Consider the following 16,391-nt stretch of genomic DNA (forward strand, 5'->3'; position numbering starts at 1 on the left):
AGATGCAGCCCACTATACCTGTCTGCTTCCCTCTTTTTTCCACACAGGCCCTTGCCATCCAAACCCTTGCCACAACAGAGGAACATGTGAGATCAGTGAGACCTACAGGGGTGATACCTTCATTGGTTATGTATGCAAGTGTCCCCCAGGCTTCAGTGGAGTTCACTGCCAACACAGTAAGTGGGGCTACTCTACATGTCATGTCTGTGAAGCTATGGGAAACATTTGCCTCCTCTGAAACACAAAAGAATATGATTTTTTATCTTTGATCAGAGCGATGCTCCAACACAATTAATGACCTTGTGTGGTGACTAAATGTTGAACAACTGACAAAATGTGACTAAGTGTTGAAAAGACAAGTTCTGCAGAATAAGCACGAGTGTGGTAGACAAAAAAAAAGCTGATCTCGCTTTCTTTTGGTGAGCCTTCTCTTATTAAAAGATGTCAAAGTTGTTTTTGCTCACTGTGAGATACCACTGTACATTTGACTGTGAGTATTGTTCTTACTCCCAACTGACACTTTGGACTTTCAAACCAGGTACACATTGTCCTGAGATCAAGGAATAATGTAAAATGTGGGTGACAAGCACAATATCAAATGCAGTTAAATGGCAGATATCGCAGTGTGTGAGGGCGCGTTTTCAAGCAATTTTTCAAAGAAAGAAAGAAAGCAAAGGGAAGGGAAGGGAAAGGAAGGGAAGGGAAATTAGCATTACTGCTTTCCTTTAAAATATTGAACACTTGTATTGATTATAATTGCAAAGCTCTGTCCAGTCTGCCTAGACCTAGCAGCCCTTAGTGACAAGAAACATCGAAAGGGAGCTGTCTTGGTATTTTATAAACAGTATTTATGCAAAATTCACAAAAAAAGTAAGTTGTATTCACAAAATTTGCAGTCCATATCATTAAAATAGTCAATTTACTGTAAGTAAATGTGGCTACTTACAGTATTTGATGATGAAAGGAGGTCTTATAGCAGCTGGAGGCAACAGCAGCAAGCTTGTATTACAAATATTCACATGCAGCATCAAACCTCCACATGCATGTCATGCATTTTGAATATATCCCTGGATTTGGAAATTGCATTTGGCTTTGTGTGTTAGTGCTAAATCTTGCTAAATCCTACAGTTTGATATATAGGCCAAGTTCTGTGGCTTCCCTGCCTGCGTATGTGCTTGGCTGAGCTTTGCATTAGCTCACATAACACATTTGTCCTTCATTACAAGTGCACATGTAAGTAATGGATTTAATGTATCACTATGCAAACTGCAGGAGGTAATATATCTTTATTGGTTTGATGGAGAAAGAAGGTTAGGCAAAATGACAAGTGCAAAGAGATTTTAACTAATAAAGTACCTAACAGATAACATGATGGTGGTGCCAAACTTACAAGGTTGTACAAGAGAGAAATTGAATGGCGGACTCAGAAAAAGAAATATGCTTCTTCCCTGGGAAAGTTTTTGTCAGTCATTTTCATTACTCGTTTTCACAGCACTGATATATAGTGTTTTCTGTTAAAAGGCACAAAACATCCAAGGAAATAGAGCGAGTCACTATATCAACTCTTTGTCACTGTGTTTGTTTTGTTTGCAACCAGAGAAATTGAGAAACAGTCTAGCATGTCATAATTCAGTTATTGATTCCTATTAGGGCCAAAGAGTGGTGAGAAACTGATTCCACATGGGCTGAACACACATAAATATCTGCCAATTGGCTTCATGGTCATTTTGGCTGAATGTAAGTGAATATATCTGAAGACATTAATAATCAAACCTGCATATCCCTGCAATGGAATTATGAAGACACATAAATAATAATTCCTATTAAATTACAGCTGAGCTGGCTTAGTTATGGCATGGTGGTAGCTATGAATGAATGGCAAGCTTAATGAAAAGGATAAACGTGAGAAAAGCATAGCCTGAAAATTCAGTCACATGAACGAAACGGCAACAGATAAGGTTCTTCTTGAAACTAGAAGGAAATGCCTTACAATGACAAAGAGCAGAGGTAACTTTGGGCTCTGTTTTTACCCCCGATTTAAGGACAGCAGAACATTCCTGAATTAAGACCCCTCGTCACATCTTCAGTAATATACTTATCAAGATTGGATGAAAGGTTGTTTGAATAGGAAAAGAAACAAAGAAAGTCAGACAGATAGAAATATACACATTTATTATCAGTGAGATTCTTCAGCCTCCTTTTTAATATGCTCTCATATCCTGAGAAAATATTTGACTAGATCTACTCCTGTGTTTAAAATCGCTCTTTATTTTCCTCAAATTTTTTGGAAGGGGGTGCTGTGTTCTATACTGTTCCAACCTAAAATACATGTAGGCTTGGTTTAGCTTTTTACTGTTGCGCTTAATATTTTCCTGCTCTGGCAGAGCCAAATCCAATTTCACACCTTCGAATGTTATCCTAAATACATGCACGACATATACTGCTTGTTAGACTGGTTTCATGAAGCACAGCGAGGAATGAGGTCGCACATGGACAATGAGGAGACATGGAAGACATACAAACTTATCCAATGAGAGGGAATTTTCTGTACCCAATTAATGATTTGATAATATTTCTTTCTTTTTTTTCTTTTTTGTCTCCTTTGGGGCAGGTGTCAGTGTGATGGAGTTGTAGGCATGCAATTAAATGATAATGTTCTGTTGGGTTAAATTTACTCAGCCAGTTCATTTGCAATTAAAACTCCCAAGATCTTTTTTTTTTATCCAATGAAAGATCACCTGAATCATGTTAAATGGCGACTTTTTTTGTTTGTTCTTACTGCATTGGATACTGTTTCAGACCATTTCTAAATCAGTACACGTGATAGTCACAACCACAAATGAGAAAACCAGGCTTAATACTGGGTTAGTGTCACTGCTTGAGCCATTATTATCACCAAGTCATTTATCTTTGGAAAAGTGTTGCGTCATGTCCCTGTGGTGACAAGCGAACAAGTGTGGCATTATTGGGCGAGTAGCCAAACGGTGTAATGAGCTGTCACAGTGTGAAGATTGGGACTGATTGCCTCAGATGTCATGAGGTGGCAGATCATTTTTTGGGGACATTTTTTCAGTCTATCAAGGACAAACGTGGTGTGGAGTGTTGGAGTTGTACTTTTCTGAGCTAGAATTTTGCTGCACTGCCTCACCAGAAACAGGGATGTTTCGATCGATATGAACATCATCATTTGTTGTGATACGGCTTCTGATTTAGCCTGATTCATTTAGGTCTCGCTCAGAGATTCAAATCACGTCAAAAGTTATGACTAATGACAAAACTGTTTTCTGATAGTATGAGCCAGTATGATATGTTATGCAGGATTATACTGTCTCCACTCACTGTGAGAAGAAAAAAAACCATGAAATTAACAAGTTAATGGAGCTAAATAGCCTGTCTGATGACTGGCATTAACTTTCTAACTCTATATCTCCAACCTTTTTTTTTTCTTTCCTGTGAATCCTTTAAATGTATTTCATCTTGCTCTTTGATCAATATGAGTCTTGAAACACATCAGCAGGGCAGGATAGATTGAGGCTAAATGTAGGACGTGTGAAATTATTACTTTTTTTCTTAAACGTGGCCTCTATTTGATCCTGTATCGACAGTGATATCATGCTGTATTAGTCCTGCTGCTTGTACAGATCCTTGGCACAGGATAATATGTAAATGGCTGTGGCCTCGTGTAAAGCCGTGAAGAACCATTACTTATATTCCGTTCACCTGAGGCAGATCCGAGGCTGCTTTTTATAAGCCCGAGAGAAAGAACAGACCTCATAAAGACCCACTCTGAGCTTATCCTTTGGTACCCCGCTTAGAAATGCATTAGTGGCCTGTTTTGAAGCTGTTGCACCTGGTAAAGAGATATCTAATGGTAATTGCATTTTCTTTTGTTGTATCTTTTATTTCTTCAAATGGATTTTATGCAAAGTAAGTAAGAGAAACTGAGATCTGAGATCTGACCTTTTCTGCTCTCATTTGTGTCTTCTGTGCTAAATTTACTTCTTTATAAAAGATAGAAAACACAATAGCAGCACTGTATCCTGAGGTAGTATGAACGAGTATCAGAACAACAGCAGTTCTATAAACATTTGATCGAAATAAGACGCTGTGCTTCCCAGGTACAATGCAGTGGACTGACAGTACAGTGATGTCTGCCTTAGTGAGCACCTCTAAAGTTGTACACCGAGTGGTTACCTGCATCTTCTCCAGAATAAAGTGACTGGCCTTTCTCAAAATTGCCACTGCATCGCAGGTGATGAGCCGGTACAGTGACAGCAGATCTACCTTACTTTGTCATGGCACAAGTGCAAAAGAAGGGAGGTTTGTTAGCGCACACCCCCCACTCCTCCCGTGGAGTGCAACATCAGACTATACAGTCAGAGACAGACTGGGTGGCTTGTAGAGCTCTGCTTCCTCTGAGGCAGTTGTTTTATGCCTGACTGTGAAGGTGGGCTGTTAAAGTTACTCAACAAAGATCACGATGAAGCATGTGGCCATTTTATACTCCTGTTGCTGTTTTTTAAAATTCTAATAGCAACTCATCCTTCGAAGGGGTGAAACCATATTGAGCATCTGGCTCTTCAGCAGATCTGCATATTTCAGGACTTTGCATCTCATCAACATTGTGAGCACTATCAATCCTCTTCTGACGGATCATGGAATTCAGAACATGGGGGGCTGAATATGTTTTATTTACTTGCAGCGCTGTGCCCTCTGTCCAAACTTAGCCAGTAAATATATTTCTAGCATGTGATGCAAATTGTCCCTGTGTCCACAAAATCAGGTTCCTATTCATCTCAGTTGCAAAGCTTCACAAAGTGCTGATGCTCTTCAGTTTGTAGCTCCGGGGTAAGTTGCTCATTTATAAAAATGCACTAAATGTCTCAGATGATATAAGCTGTGCAGCTAAATATTGTTTAAGGGCAGATTTTGAGTTCAAGTTTATTAAATGACTGTTTCAGGCCAGGCTTAGCTAAATGGATTAAGATTATTTTAAATACAAGTTAAGTTGGTGAAAAAGTTTGCTCAAGGAAAACTCGGTAAATAGGCAGAAGCAGCACTTTCCACAGAAAGCTAATCTGCTCTCAAAATAAACAGAGCCATTGGTTTAGTCATAGCGCCCGAGTTCTGCACTTGTAGGTATAAATCTGTCTCGTTTTTACCAGCCTCTGGGTTACAAGAGTTGAAAAAGTTTTACTGAAATTATGCTAATCCGAACACCACTCTTTTTTTCTGTATGCATAAAATTAATATTAACAACTTTTAGCGGCAACCTGTTCACTGAGTAACTTCTTCCTATTCTCAGATGTAGGACTCAGGTCAGAGATTTAACACACATAACTGCTGTTTGTGTTACAGCTACCTCACGATACAACACTATTTCACTGCTCATGTTTGGGTTATTCATACAAGACTCTCCAACAAAGTCACCTTGACTCTAATGGATTTTGTGAAATTCTTCCCAGGATCATGATTCTATCACATATCCAAATAAATGTGTCTCACCATCATGCGGTAGCCTCAGAGGTATAATAAACACTGACAACCTAAGGGCTCTCACCGCTATTAGATTTGTTTGATGATGAGCTATGTGGTGAACATAGCCATTTCCAGGCACCGTCTCAGTGTCGCATTCACAAGCCCACAGCCCACCCACAGCTCGCAGTCTGTGGCAAGAAAGCTGCATTTACAGGAATAGTTGAGTGTGGAGATTCCAGGGGGAAGGGTCTGTAGTCCATGAAACATCCAAAATAGTGACCACAAGTGAAGAGCCAAAGCCAAAGCCACCAATGATCGGAAGCTTGTGGGAGATATATGGTCTGCAGATTGCACTGAAAGATGGGTATGCCTGTGGGCTGGAAGACATGTCGATGTAACTTGTGCACATTTAGTCTCTCATTTTTCAAAGCACCATCCGCTTATGTCACCAGAAATGACTGAACTCCTCTTTGGTTCTTTTCAGATAGTTCAGTAAATTCAACCATGCAATGGATTTTGTATTTTAACCTCTTATACTAAAACAGTAAAGTATGTGAAAATCATTTTACAATGCATAGAGCAGTGTTCTTTTCTTTATTTTGAGAATGAAGAATAAAAAAACAGGATAAACAAAAGAGTAGAATTCACTGTTGTTAGCATGAACTATACAGATCAGTGCCTGCGTATGGGGACATAGACTTGTTTACACAGTTGTATTGTGTTACCCACTTCCCTTTGGGGACCAAAAGCAAATCTCCAAATGCATCCATCTATTTTCCGTTACTGTTTTATCCTGTTGAAGTGCTGCTAAGGTAATGGTTTTTCTAATTTAAGGGCAGGACTAGTATCAGGATCAGGGAAGTTGTGCTAATGGTTAGAAATAAAGTGACTCACCATTAAATTGAATGGAATTTAATGTCTTTAAATGAAATTTGAGCAGTGTGTGTCTGTGAGCCTCTCACAGACACACACTGCTCTTTTTTTTACTTCGTGACTGCTACAGTTGTTTTTGAGAGCGGCTGATTGTCTCCTGGTGACTTGGCTACTCTTGGGGTTTTTTTTGTGAAAATGCTCTCGTAGAAGCAGATGTCTTCTGTTTGCATGGTTACTGGCTTACTCGACAGATGCTTAATTATATCCATTGTTGGGGTAGTGAAGGCGCACTTAGTATATTACTCTGCAAGAGGCTTTAGTCAAATCCAGCATTTGAGAAGCTTTCTTCCACGCTGAATTCTGGGAATTATTGACAGTTTTCTGCTCTTCTCTCGCTTAGAGAAACCATGTAATAATGTGTCGTACTTTGCCCCAGAAAAGTCACATGTTGCAAGCACAGAACTTTAATACCATAAATCCCTGAGTTAGCCCAGAAATACTATTGGTTTTAATTATGTGTTCACATGCTATTAGGGCTGCCTTTTGCAGCCCGTGTCTGAATGGAGTGTCTTTTGTGTATATCTTCAGAAATTACAGCAAAGCGCAATAGAGTCAGTGTCGAGGACAGATATAACAGATATCTGATGTCCTCGATTTAAACTCAAGACAATGTGGCTTTTTTTGCTCTTTGGCTATAAACACCTTATAATGCTGCTGTCGTAGAAAACAAACCTCCATCTGAAGCCTTACATGCACAGCTATACACATGAAAAAATTGTCAAGCTTCAGGGGCTGAACAAATATATGTTAAAGAGACGAGGTAGGGTAAAGTTACAGGGCCTAACAGGAATAAATACTGCATATTTTATATACAGTGAGAAAAAACATGCTCTCAAAAAGACATTAAGAACTATATAGAATATTCTAGTTTATCTGTAATACAGTTTGTTTTTTCTGACCTGAATGTATGTGCAATATCAGTACGTGTGAAATGTAATGTGAACTGAAAGGCTGCAAACTTTACATTTTTGTGTGAAATTGGCAAAAACTGACCAATGTTACGTATAATAGAACTTTTTTCCATATCAGTCTAAAAACAGAACTGAGGTAACTCCATCTGTGACATAGAGGCGATAACAACAAGGTTATAACTTAATTGTTAGTCTCTGATAAAAAGCATAACATGGATGAACAAGCTGTTGTTTCAAGCGTTTCCCATCAGTCATGATACAGAGACATTCAACTGTCTGAATGTAAAATCATGTCTCATTAGTTTTATTATAGGAATCAACCACACCTCCAATCTCCCCCTATTTACAACTTACCCAGAGTTGAAGGAGAAATGATCACGATCCTGCAAATACATATGCAATATGTTGTCTGAGGTCTCTGATGTGCTTACTACTGACCTTTGAATGTTGAAAGCCGCAGAAATTGATTGTGTTTATTTATGGGAGAGTGTTTTTTTCTTACTGAGATCCGTAGGTAAATCAATGGATTCATGTGGAGGATAGCAGCTGTTTCCCAATTACCTTTGTTGGGATTGTATGATTCATTATCAGCCACCTGCAAATCTGACACAATTCTGGTATCACAGGGCTCACTGGCTCATAGTAGCCACACTTGTGTCTTGCAGTACTTGCTAGAATACAAATATAGATACAGTATCAGTTATAAGTAGTTTATTTGAAATGGGTGGCAGCCCAGTTGACATACAAATAGTTGTTTTCTATGGAGTAAAATCTGGTATTGTTTCATTTGAATGTCTCGGTTCTCTCATGCTACACTTTGTTAAACATTTACAGTATTTGTGTCTCCATGCAACGTGTCTCAAAGGGCCTCCACATTAATGAAACACGGAAGTGAGTAAAAAACGATGGCGTTGGAACAAAAGAGCAGTGATTTTCAGCAACTGGGTGAAAACATTTCTTTACTGCGCACCTTTATCAAGAAATCATCAGTATGTTGACTCGGTGGTAATTGTACGGATAATTCGCAAAGGGAAATGCTTCAGCCTTTCAAACATATGAATATCTGCTGTGCCTTTTTTTCTGTTTCCGTGTATTTGGTCTCAGTGAGATGTAGAGATCGTTCAGAATACTTGCTCACTGGACTGGATCTACACAAGAGAACAAATAATAGATAAAGGGAGTTAAGAAGTATATGGAAGTATTGTAAGCAGGCACTGTTGTAACAAGACACAATTATGATATTAATGTGAATATTTCCTGTCAGATTCCAGAGGCCAGCTAGGAAATAAGCTATAGTGAAGTGTTTAGAAGCACTTTTTTTTCTTTTTTTTCCGTACCATTGAGAAATGTTTTCATCACTCTTTTCATGGTGGATCGATAAATACACGAATGAATAAAGTTTTAGATTAAAAAAAAGAAAAGAAAATAGTAACTAACCAACCTGCTAAATAAAGAAATTAACAGCACACTCCCAAGTCAATTTATGAAAATAAATGGCAATTTACGGAATTAAAAAATATAGCAAGGCGTTGCTTTGCAAGCACACCGGAAAAAAAAATCAAAATTACCAGGTATATTTGTCTCATTTCTAGTCAAATATCTCATTACACTTAATATAAGACACAATTGCCTAACAAGTACAATTTCAGCCAGATATAGGGACTTATTTTAAGACAATACATCTTGAATATCTTGTTAAGTGAAATCTTGACAAGCTGATTTTCACTAGTTCCATTGGCAGATTTTAATGCTTATTTCAAGCAAAAACGTCTTGTATTTGTTCTCTTTTTACTTGTTTTTGTAGGGGCATTTTTTCCAGTGCAGCATCACAGGTGTGGTATTTTTTTCTACCACTTAGCATTGCTACAAAGATAATGGCACAGAATACTTAGAAGTAGTTAAAGCTATATGAAATGAACAGAGTGCTAGTTTGCGGTGCTATCTTTCAAAGTGCAGTGTGTCACGTTTGTCTTCTTATGCCACCCCGTTGAGATCATGTTAATGTTTCAAAAACCCATTCACTTCCTTTATCTCTTTTTTGGAGGCGCTTTGGCCTTCCTCAGTCACTCGAGGTCTTCTGTCGCCTTTTGGCCCCTGCGGTATGGACCTGTTGGCAGGTGACAAAAGCATAAATAGAGATGCAATATTTTCAGTTTGACGATACAGAGCTGCAGTCATACAGATGGTCAGTGTGGACCAAATTAACAACTATGTGATTTAGTAAAAATAAAGTTCATTCAGTGGGACTGATAAAAAACATTAACATTTATGGTCATGGACAAACTGTGACGTGGGATTTTGTGCTGTCTGGCAGGCAAATCTTAATGATCAAAAATATTAGTCAGCTTGGTGGAAAATGCACGTGAGGTTTTAATCATTCATGCTTTGGTGTTTCTGATGTTAAAGAAAGGGTCGGCAAGGAAATAAATAAATAAAATGTAGGTGAAATGACTTCATTAAAACCGCTGGTACATCTTAATTGAGCAGCACTATTAATGTAGCCATCAATACCCTTAAAAAAAGCTGCATTTCTCTTTTGATAGATATAATTCTGTGTGCGATCAAGGTGCAAATTCTTTCTTCAGATGTTAAACTTAAATCAAACCTATTATGCCAGCCTGTTTTTATGTCTTGCCTTAGAGCGTTTATTATTATTATAGTTGTTTAGCCATTCTACAAGCATATTTCTATTGATGGATGGATTACTTTTTTGATCAAATGCATTATTCCCAGACAAGAAATCCTATAGGCTTTGGCTATCCCCTGACTTTTCATCCATCGCCTTTTTCAGGCTGTCATTTGTAACTACACACATATGGACATGCTAAAGTGTGTGAATTGGTAATTTAGGTACAGGGGGGGCGGCCTTCCCAGTCAAATTATATGTTTGCAATTTATCATTATATATACTAATTATTGCCACCACAAGGTGACTTTTTAGACATTGCGGGCAGGGGCAGTAACATTTTGGTCAGTAACAGGGAAGATATTCCTTAGTGGCTGTTTTAGAAGCTGCTATAGTAAATGCATTACTTAATTACTCTAGGTGGCTGTACAATAAAGAACAACCAGCATAATTTGTGTTACTCCTTTTCTTTTACTTGTTAAAAAAGAGGAAGAAAAGTATCAGAATTAGAGGTAAATATACAGTAGTGGCTTTATTTGTGCTACTTCTCCATAACCAACACAATCAAACCTACTTCATGATTTCACAGCAAACACAATGAGCTGTAGCTTGACTAAAAGTCTTACTGACTACGGGCAAGGTTTTTAATGCGTTTTTAAAACAAACTCATCTAAAGATCACGTGATGATTTAAAGGAGAGATGACATCAGTCTTGTGCAGTTACGAGTGCCAGGGTTGGCACAAAAAGAATCTTTTCAATCATCGTGCTGTTTGGACAGGTGCATTGAGTTCATGTGCAGCAGGATTTCCTCTCAGTGAAGCGACTGTTTGCAGAAACGGGAAATCCCACTTTCAGAAATTCTCGTCTTCTCTTTATACCTCACCTGAGAGCAATGTTCTTCGAATTTATAAAAAAGTGGCTGAACTGGGACTGGTAATTCCAGTCTCCCTTGTGGCTCCAGAGCTGGGGTTCAGCTGTCAGAGCGAAATCAATACAGCCATGCTAAGATTTAGCCACACTAAATCTTCTTCCTGGTCCAGGCAGACCAGATGGAAGATTTGGAGGAAGATCTGAGTTTAGCCTACACTACAGTAGATCAAATGTATCGGTTTCAGTTTTTTATTTTTATTTTTGCTTAGTTTCAGGTGTCATTGCTTAATTTGTTGGCTGTTTATTCATAACAACCATAGTGTTTGTTTTGTGTCATGCTGAAATAAAATCACTGAAAGCCCAGTCAGTGAATGAATAATGTTTTTTTCTGTATTCTGGATTGCTATTAAATGCTACTAAGTAGGCTAGGTCTGCTGAAATTAAATACATTTCAACTAAACTGATGGGGTAATGATAGATACAACTTTTTTACAAATTTGCCTGATATTTGATGAACAGTGATGAAGTGTCATGCCTCTGCTTAACACGTTGGAATGATCAAACGTCAAGAGGAGGCACTCATCACAGCCCGGTACTCGAGGGGCAGCCTTTGTACCCTTACAGCAGGAGGGCTCCACTGGAAGGACAAAGTTCATTCATGGTTGCTACTCTGTGCGCTCACAGAGCAGAATTGCTCCCTTTGCACGTTTATTTTTCTGCTCCTGACACCCTTCTGTAGCTTGCATCAAGCCTGGTTTATACATGCATCAGTTTTGTAAATAACTAAACACAGTTATAGTGTGAAGTTAATTTAGTTTGTTTTTGTGTTTTCCATGTTAGCATCAGTGTCAGTGCTTGACAGTGATGTTAAGAATCCACATATGATATGTGCTTTAATTTGCTGTGTCAACACATTTATGTAAGTATAAAATATTGTGCCCGTGTGGGCAGATCTAAGAGGAGTAAACGCCTTGCAGGAGCAGGTGTTGTTTTCCTATTATCTCTTTTCCCTTTGTAACCCACTCATCATTTAAGCATTCTATTTAGTGTACCCTGGCGATATTATAGAGCATGTGGATTAAGCTCTGTTTTTTTTTTTTGATTAGTATTCCCTTCACACACCTGCCGTGGAGCCTCCATCTCTAAGCTTAAAATGACACTTAAGGCTTTGCTACAAATGTCATTGTACCTCCAAGCTGAGGGCTCTTCATATTCGGCACATCCCAGCTTTGGTGGATCCCCTCCAGTCTGCACAATGAGTGTTCTGACTCTCTGATACTCAAGCCTCTGCAGTGCATCCTCAGATACCTTTTCAAGGGCTTCTGGAGTGCTGCTGTGAATAACTTCTCAGTAGCCTAATCCCACTTCAGAAAGCATGTCCTTGGAATACACCACTCTTAATTTTGCATTCACAGCTTCATCTCTCCTGAAACGTGCAGCATGCTGGCCTTTAAAAACTAACCTGAAAATAAAAGTAAGATTTTTTATAAAAGAGATCAATAACATCAATACTCACACTAAGCTTGGATGTGCATGCTTAAGCTTCAAATGTATCACTGTGAAAACACATTTCAAGGATGCACTGGGTGAAGTTGTACCTTGATACCTTTCAACTGGCTGTGTGACTCCATCAAACCCCAGATAGGAATCCTGTCTCGTGAGATGATTGTCACCTCAGTGGCGTGGCTACGGCAAGGCGAGACTGACAGCATAGGTTGACGATGAAGACAGACACTTCCTTGTTCAGTCCTTTATAACTGACTCAACTAGTAGAGACAGGGCATGTCTCAGTCTTGTGTACTGAGGACTAGACACATTTCACTGCACTGGGACCTGTCAAACACAGAATCTAAAGCCGATCTCCCATACACCAAGAAACAAATTCTGTGGACAAGTCAGGACTTCTCAAAGTACAGTAGCTTTTTAGGACTTTCCATCCTAGAAATACACATGGCAAGAAATAGCACATTCAATATAGATGATTTATTTACAATATGTGTATAATTCATCTACAATATGTTTAAGTTATCTGTAGCATATGTTAAATCCCGTGTGACCAGAATGGAAAGCACCTGCAGATTTAAGGATGTGAACAACTGCAGATGCAAAATCATGTATCTGACACCACTCAATAAATTATGAATGTACATAAAAAAAACAAACACTGATGGGTCCAGTATTTTCCACTGAGGCATAAATTTGGGTGTTTGTTTAAAACTGCCAGAAATGAGAAAGGATGAATAATATCCTCAAAAGAAATAAGCATGGAAATTGCATAGCAACCAGAGGTGAAGAACTGCTACTCTGTCATTGGCTGAACATGTTAAAATTGTCATTGTGTTAAAGAAAAAGTGTTGTGTGACAAGCATGAAGTGACACAAAAAACGGATCTTTTCAAATTAACTTTATCATGGGACATTAAATTGTTTTCGGAAATTCCATCTTCATATCAAGTCTCGACGAATCCAATATAAAAGCTGGTGCATTCTCCTGAAGAATTGCAATATTTTGTTTCATTAGTAAATTTGTAGGACCACAATAGATCACCAGGCATCAGCAGCAATGGTCTCAGGGGGGAACTCTAACCTCTGTGAAAGAATAGGAAGTCTGAATGTTTGAGGTTAGAGGTTAATTATGTGATAGACAAAAGTAACAAGTTGTCCACTTCATTTATTTCAATAACTAACCTCTAGGGTCAAACTTTTGCTCCTTGCTTAGACGGAGGGATCTAAAGGATCAATTTGCTTACCAAACATTTGTGCATCAGCTTGTCTTGGAGTGAAAATTCTGATGAGATAAGATAAAACTCCTCCAGGGGAAATCCTGCCTGTGAGCCAAACTAAGTCCAGATGTAGAGCTGAAACACGATGAGGCATCTCCTCATGAAAACAAAGCCTTGACTAACCTCCAATTATATGGCTCAGTGTTTCGGTAGAGAAAAAAAGGAGGCTTTATCCACTTTTACATCGTTACATCATACATTACAACATCTGACTGAAATTTAATAAAGGAAATGACAGGGATGTGGGGGCAATACTGCAGAGACACTACCTTTCATTTCGCTAATTAAGTTCGGGGGCTTTGCAAGTGTGAGAGGATTACAAGCTATTAGCTGGTGTTTATTGCATGCACTTGTGTGATTTATACTATTGTTTGAGGCTGTTTAGACTCTCTCATGCAATTCTATATATCAGCAAACATTCTAGTCAAAAATGTGTGTTTCTTTATATATATATATATATATATATATGTATCAAATCAAGCTGTATAAATCACATTGCCTTTGTCCATCCAACAATACGGCTGCGTCTCGGCAGCTTCAGGTGCTGTAAAAGTCGCTGCAGCCCAGAGCACAGGTGCCCCCTCCCTTTGTAGGCCTTTTCCTGCAGCTCCCTGGACACACCACAGCCAATTTAACTTTAGATCCTGACATTCAACACTATTTATTGCTCTCATTATTGTCCATCTGAGACACTCTATAAGGAGCACAGAGGAGTAAAGCCAGGGAGAAAGACAAGCCAGTGCATGGATGAGAGTCTGACTGGAGACTGAATTAATATAAATTGGTTTGTCTGAAAGCCTTGTTTTTTGGAGGCTTGTGCAGGGTCAGAGATTAATAAGGACAGCAATGATAACAAGTCTAGTTTTTTTTTGTATTCAATCCATATGTTGAAAAGCAACCCTGCACCATGACTTTAGGAGCAACTGGTGATGATGTAGTTTTTAATTGGATTTTCCTATAATTGTACTGTATGTACACTGAATAATCAAAACAGCATAATACTAGAATCCAGTGTAATTCCACTACCTGCAGTCTCAGTTTAATGAGTGTCTCTGGCAGAGATCCAACAAAAACATACGAAGCTTCACTGGTATTACTGGACGGCCAGTGTGTTGGATTGCATTTAACTGTCGGCCATTTTACTGTCTCCATCAACTGAAAAAAATCTTTACTTGAATTAGATTGTTAATTTCTAACCATCCTCATTAAACTGGAGACATCCATGGCAAAATGTTGTTTTACTGTGTTTAAAGCTTTAATGGAACATTTAAATTCAGGATGGCACTATAGATTTAGACTATTGTCAGTTGGGGAGCCTCTTTGGATGCATATCATTGGCTCTTTTAAAGAAGTGGAAACTGAATTTATTTACCCAACCACATTTTTTCTACCCTAGTCTCTTTTCATTGAGCTATTTCAGTCCATCCCTTCCTCCCCATGCTTTTCACCTCTTGTCTAATTTTTACCAGATGGATTAACTGCTTTCTCCGAAGTAATCCCTTTTCTCTCACCTGATTTACTGGCAGGCCGACTTTCCCCCCACTGATCTCCCATGGGCTGATGGCCTCTCATGAAAGGGAAGCAAGATGGGCTAGCTGTGTTTTTCACTCACTCTGGGTTGTTGTGCTTCAGGCTATTTGAATGGCCTGGCCATTTGGCTGTCATCTCAATGAAGCAGCATTAGACCTTACAGAGTAAGGTGACAGCGTCACACATCCAAATGGCATTAAAACAGTAACAAAATGATAGTGGCTTTTGCTACAAACCCTTTATATAGAGAGGGTATGTTCACTTTCCATATGCTTTACTTAAGAAGTCATGAGCTGCGCCGGAGTTGTTTACGGCTGCATTTGTTTATTGTCAGGTTCCTCATAGCCTTAGTGTTTCCTAACTAACATAAGTAGTGTTTCGCATAGGCATGCTCACATGAGCCTTGATTAATAACTGAGTTTTTATTTTTGTTGCTATTGTCATAACATCTTGCAATTTATGGTTATGTGGAACCATAAACCACTCATTTTACGGGCAGTAAAAGTGATGAAAAGCTGAATTGTTTTTGAAAGAATTAGCCACTGTTTCAGAAGGACAGGTGCTTTTTTTGGTTTATAGCTGTGCTAATATTAGGTTGTAAATAAGAGGCCGGTTTCCTGTATTAATCATGCTGGACATTTAGGTACAGAAACTTATTCAAAGCAGGATTTCGGTTCTTTTCAATCTTGAAATCATCTGTGAAAAGTACACCATCAAGCAATTACTGTGTACTTACTTTTATAATGATCAGAGTAACACTGCTTATATTTTATCCCCGCAGATGTTACTTTGACTCTTGCCACCTGCCTAAACAGTTTTGTAAGAAGAAAGGCTCAAAGGAAAGTCTCAAAGAACATGGCAGAGATGTGTGTTCAGCGTGTTCATCAGGTCTCTCAACACAGCAGATACCAAACTGATGGGATATGATGGCAGCTGTGCGACCTTAACCCAAACCCCACAGGGCTCAAATCTATTACTGATGTCCTGTTACCAGATACTCTGAGACACCTTTATTTTGTTCGGGCCTTGACTGGTCAGAGCTCTTTTGTTCAGCACTAGGGCCTTCTCAGTATTAGGCAGGTGGTCATAATGTAATGGCTGATCAGTGTAATAATAGCCATTTGTCAGGATATTAAATTCACTAAAAAAAAAGCACACATATCCGACCGATGGATTAACATCAAACTTAAGTCTTTGAGTGGTTTTGTGTCTTGATGCATGAATTGTTAAGGATTTTGATAACAACAAGTACGTGATCTT

General features: G+C 38.7%; 1 protein-coding gene across 2 annotated transcripts in view; it reads left to right on the forward strand.

The window, feature by feature from the left end:
* edil3a (EGF-like repeats and discoidin I-like domains 3a) overlaps positions 1 to 16,391 on the forward strand; it is a 110,954-nt gene that overhangs the window by 34,605 nt on the left and 59,958 nt on the right. For both annotated transcript variants that reach the window (XM_075468798.1, XM_075468797.1), the window contains exon 3: positions 48 to 176. In XM_075468798.1, coding sequence (XP_075324913.1) covers positions 48 to 176 — 129 coding nt within the window. The remainder of the gene's footprint in view (positions 1 to 47; positions 177 to 16,391) is intronic.

Source organism: Odontesthes bonariensis, chromosome 6 (assembly GCF_027942865.1).
Source record: "Odontesthes bonariensis isolate fOdoBon6 chromosome 6, fOdoBon6.hap1, whole genome shotgun sequence".
NCBI lineage: Eukaryota > Metazoa > Chordata > Actinopteri > Atheriniformes > Atherinopsidae > Odontesthes > Odontesthes bonariensis.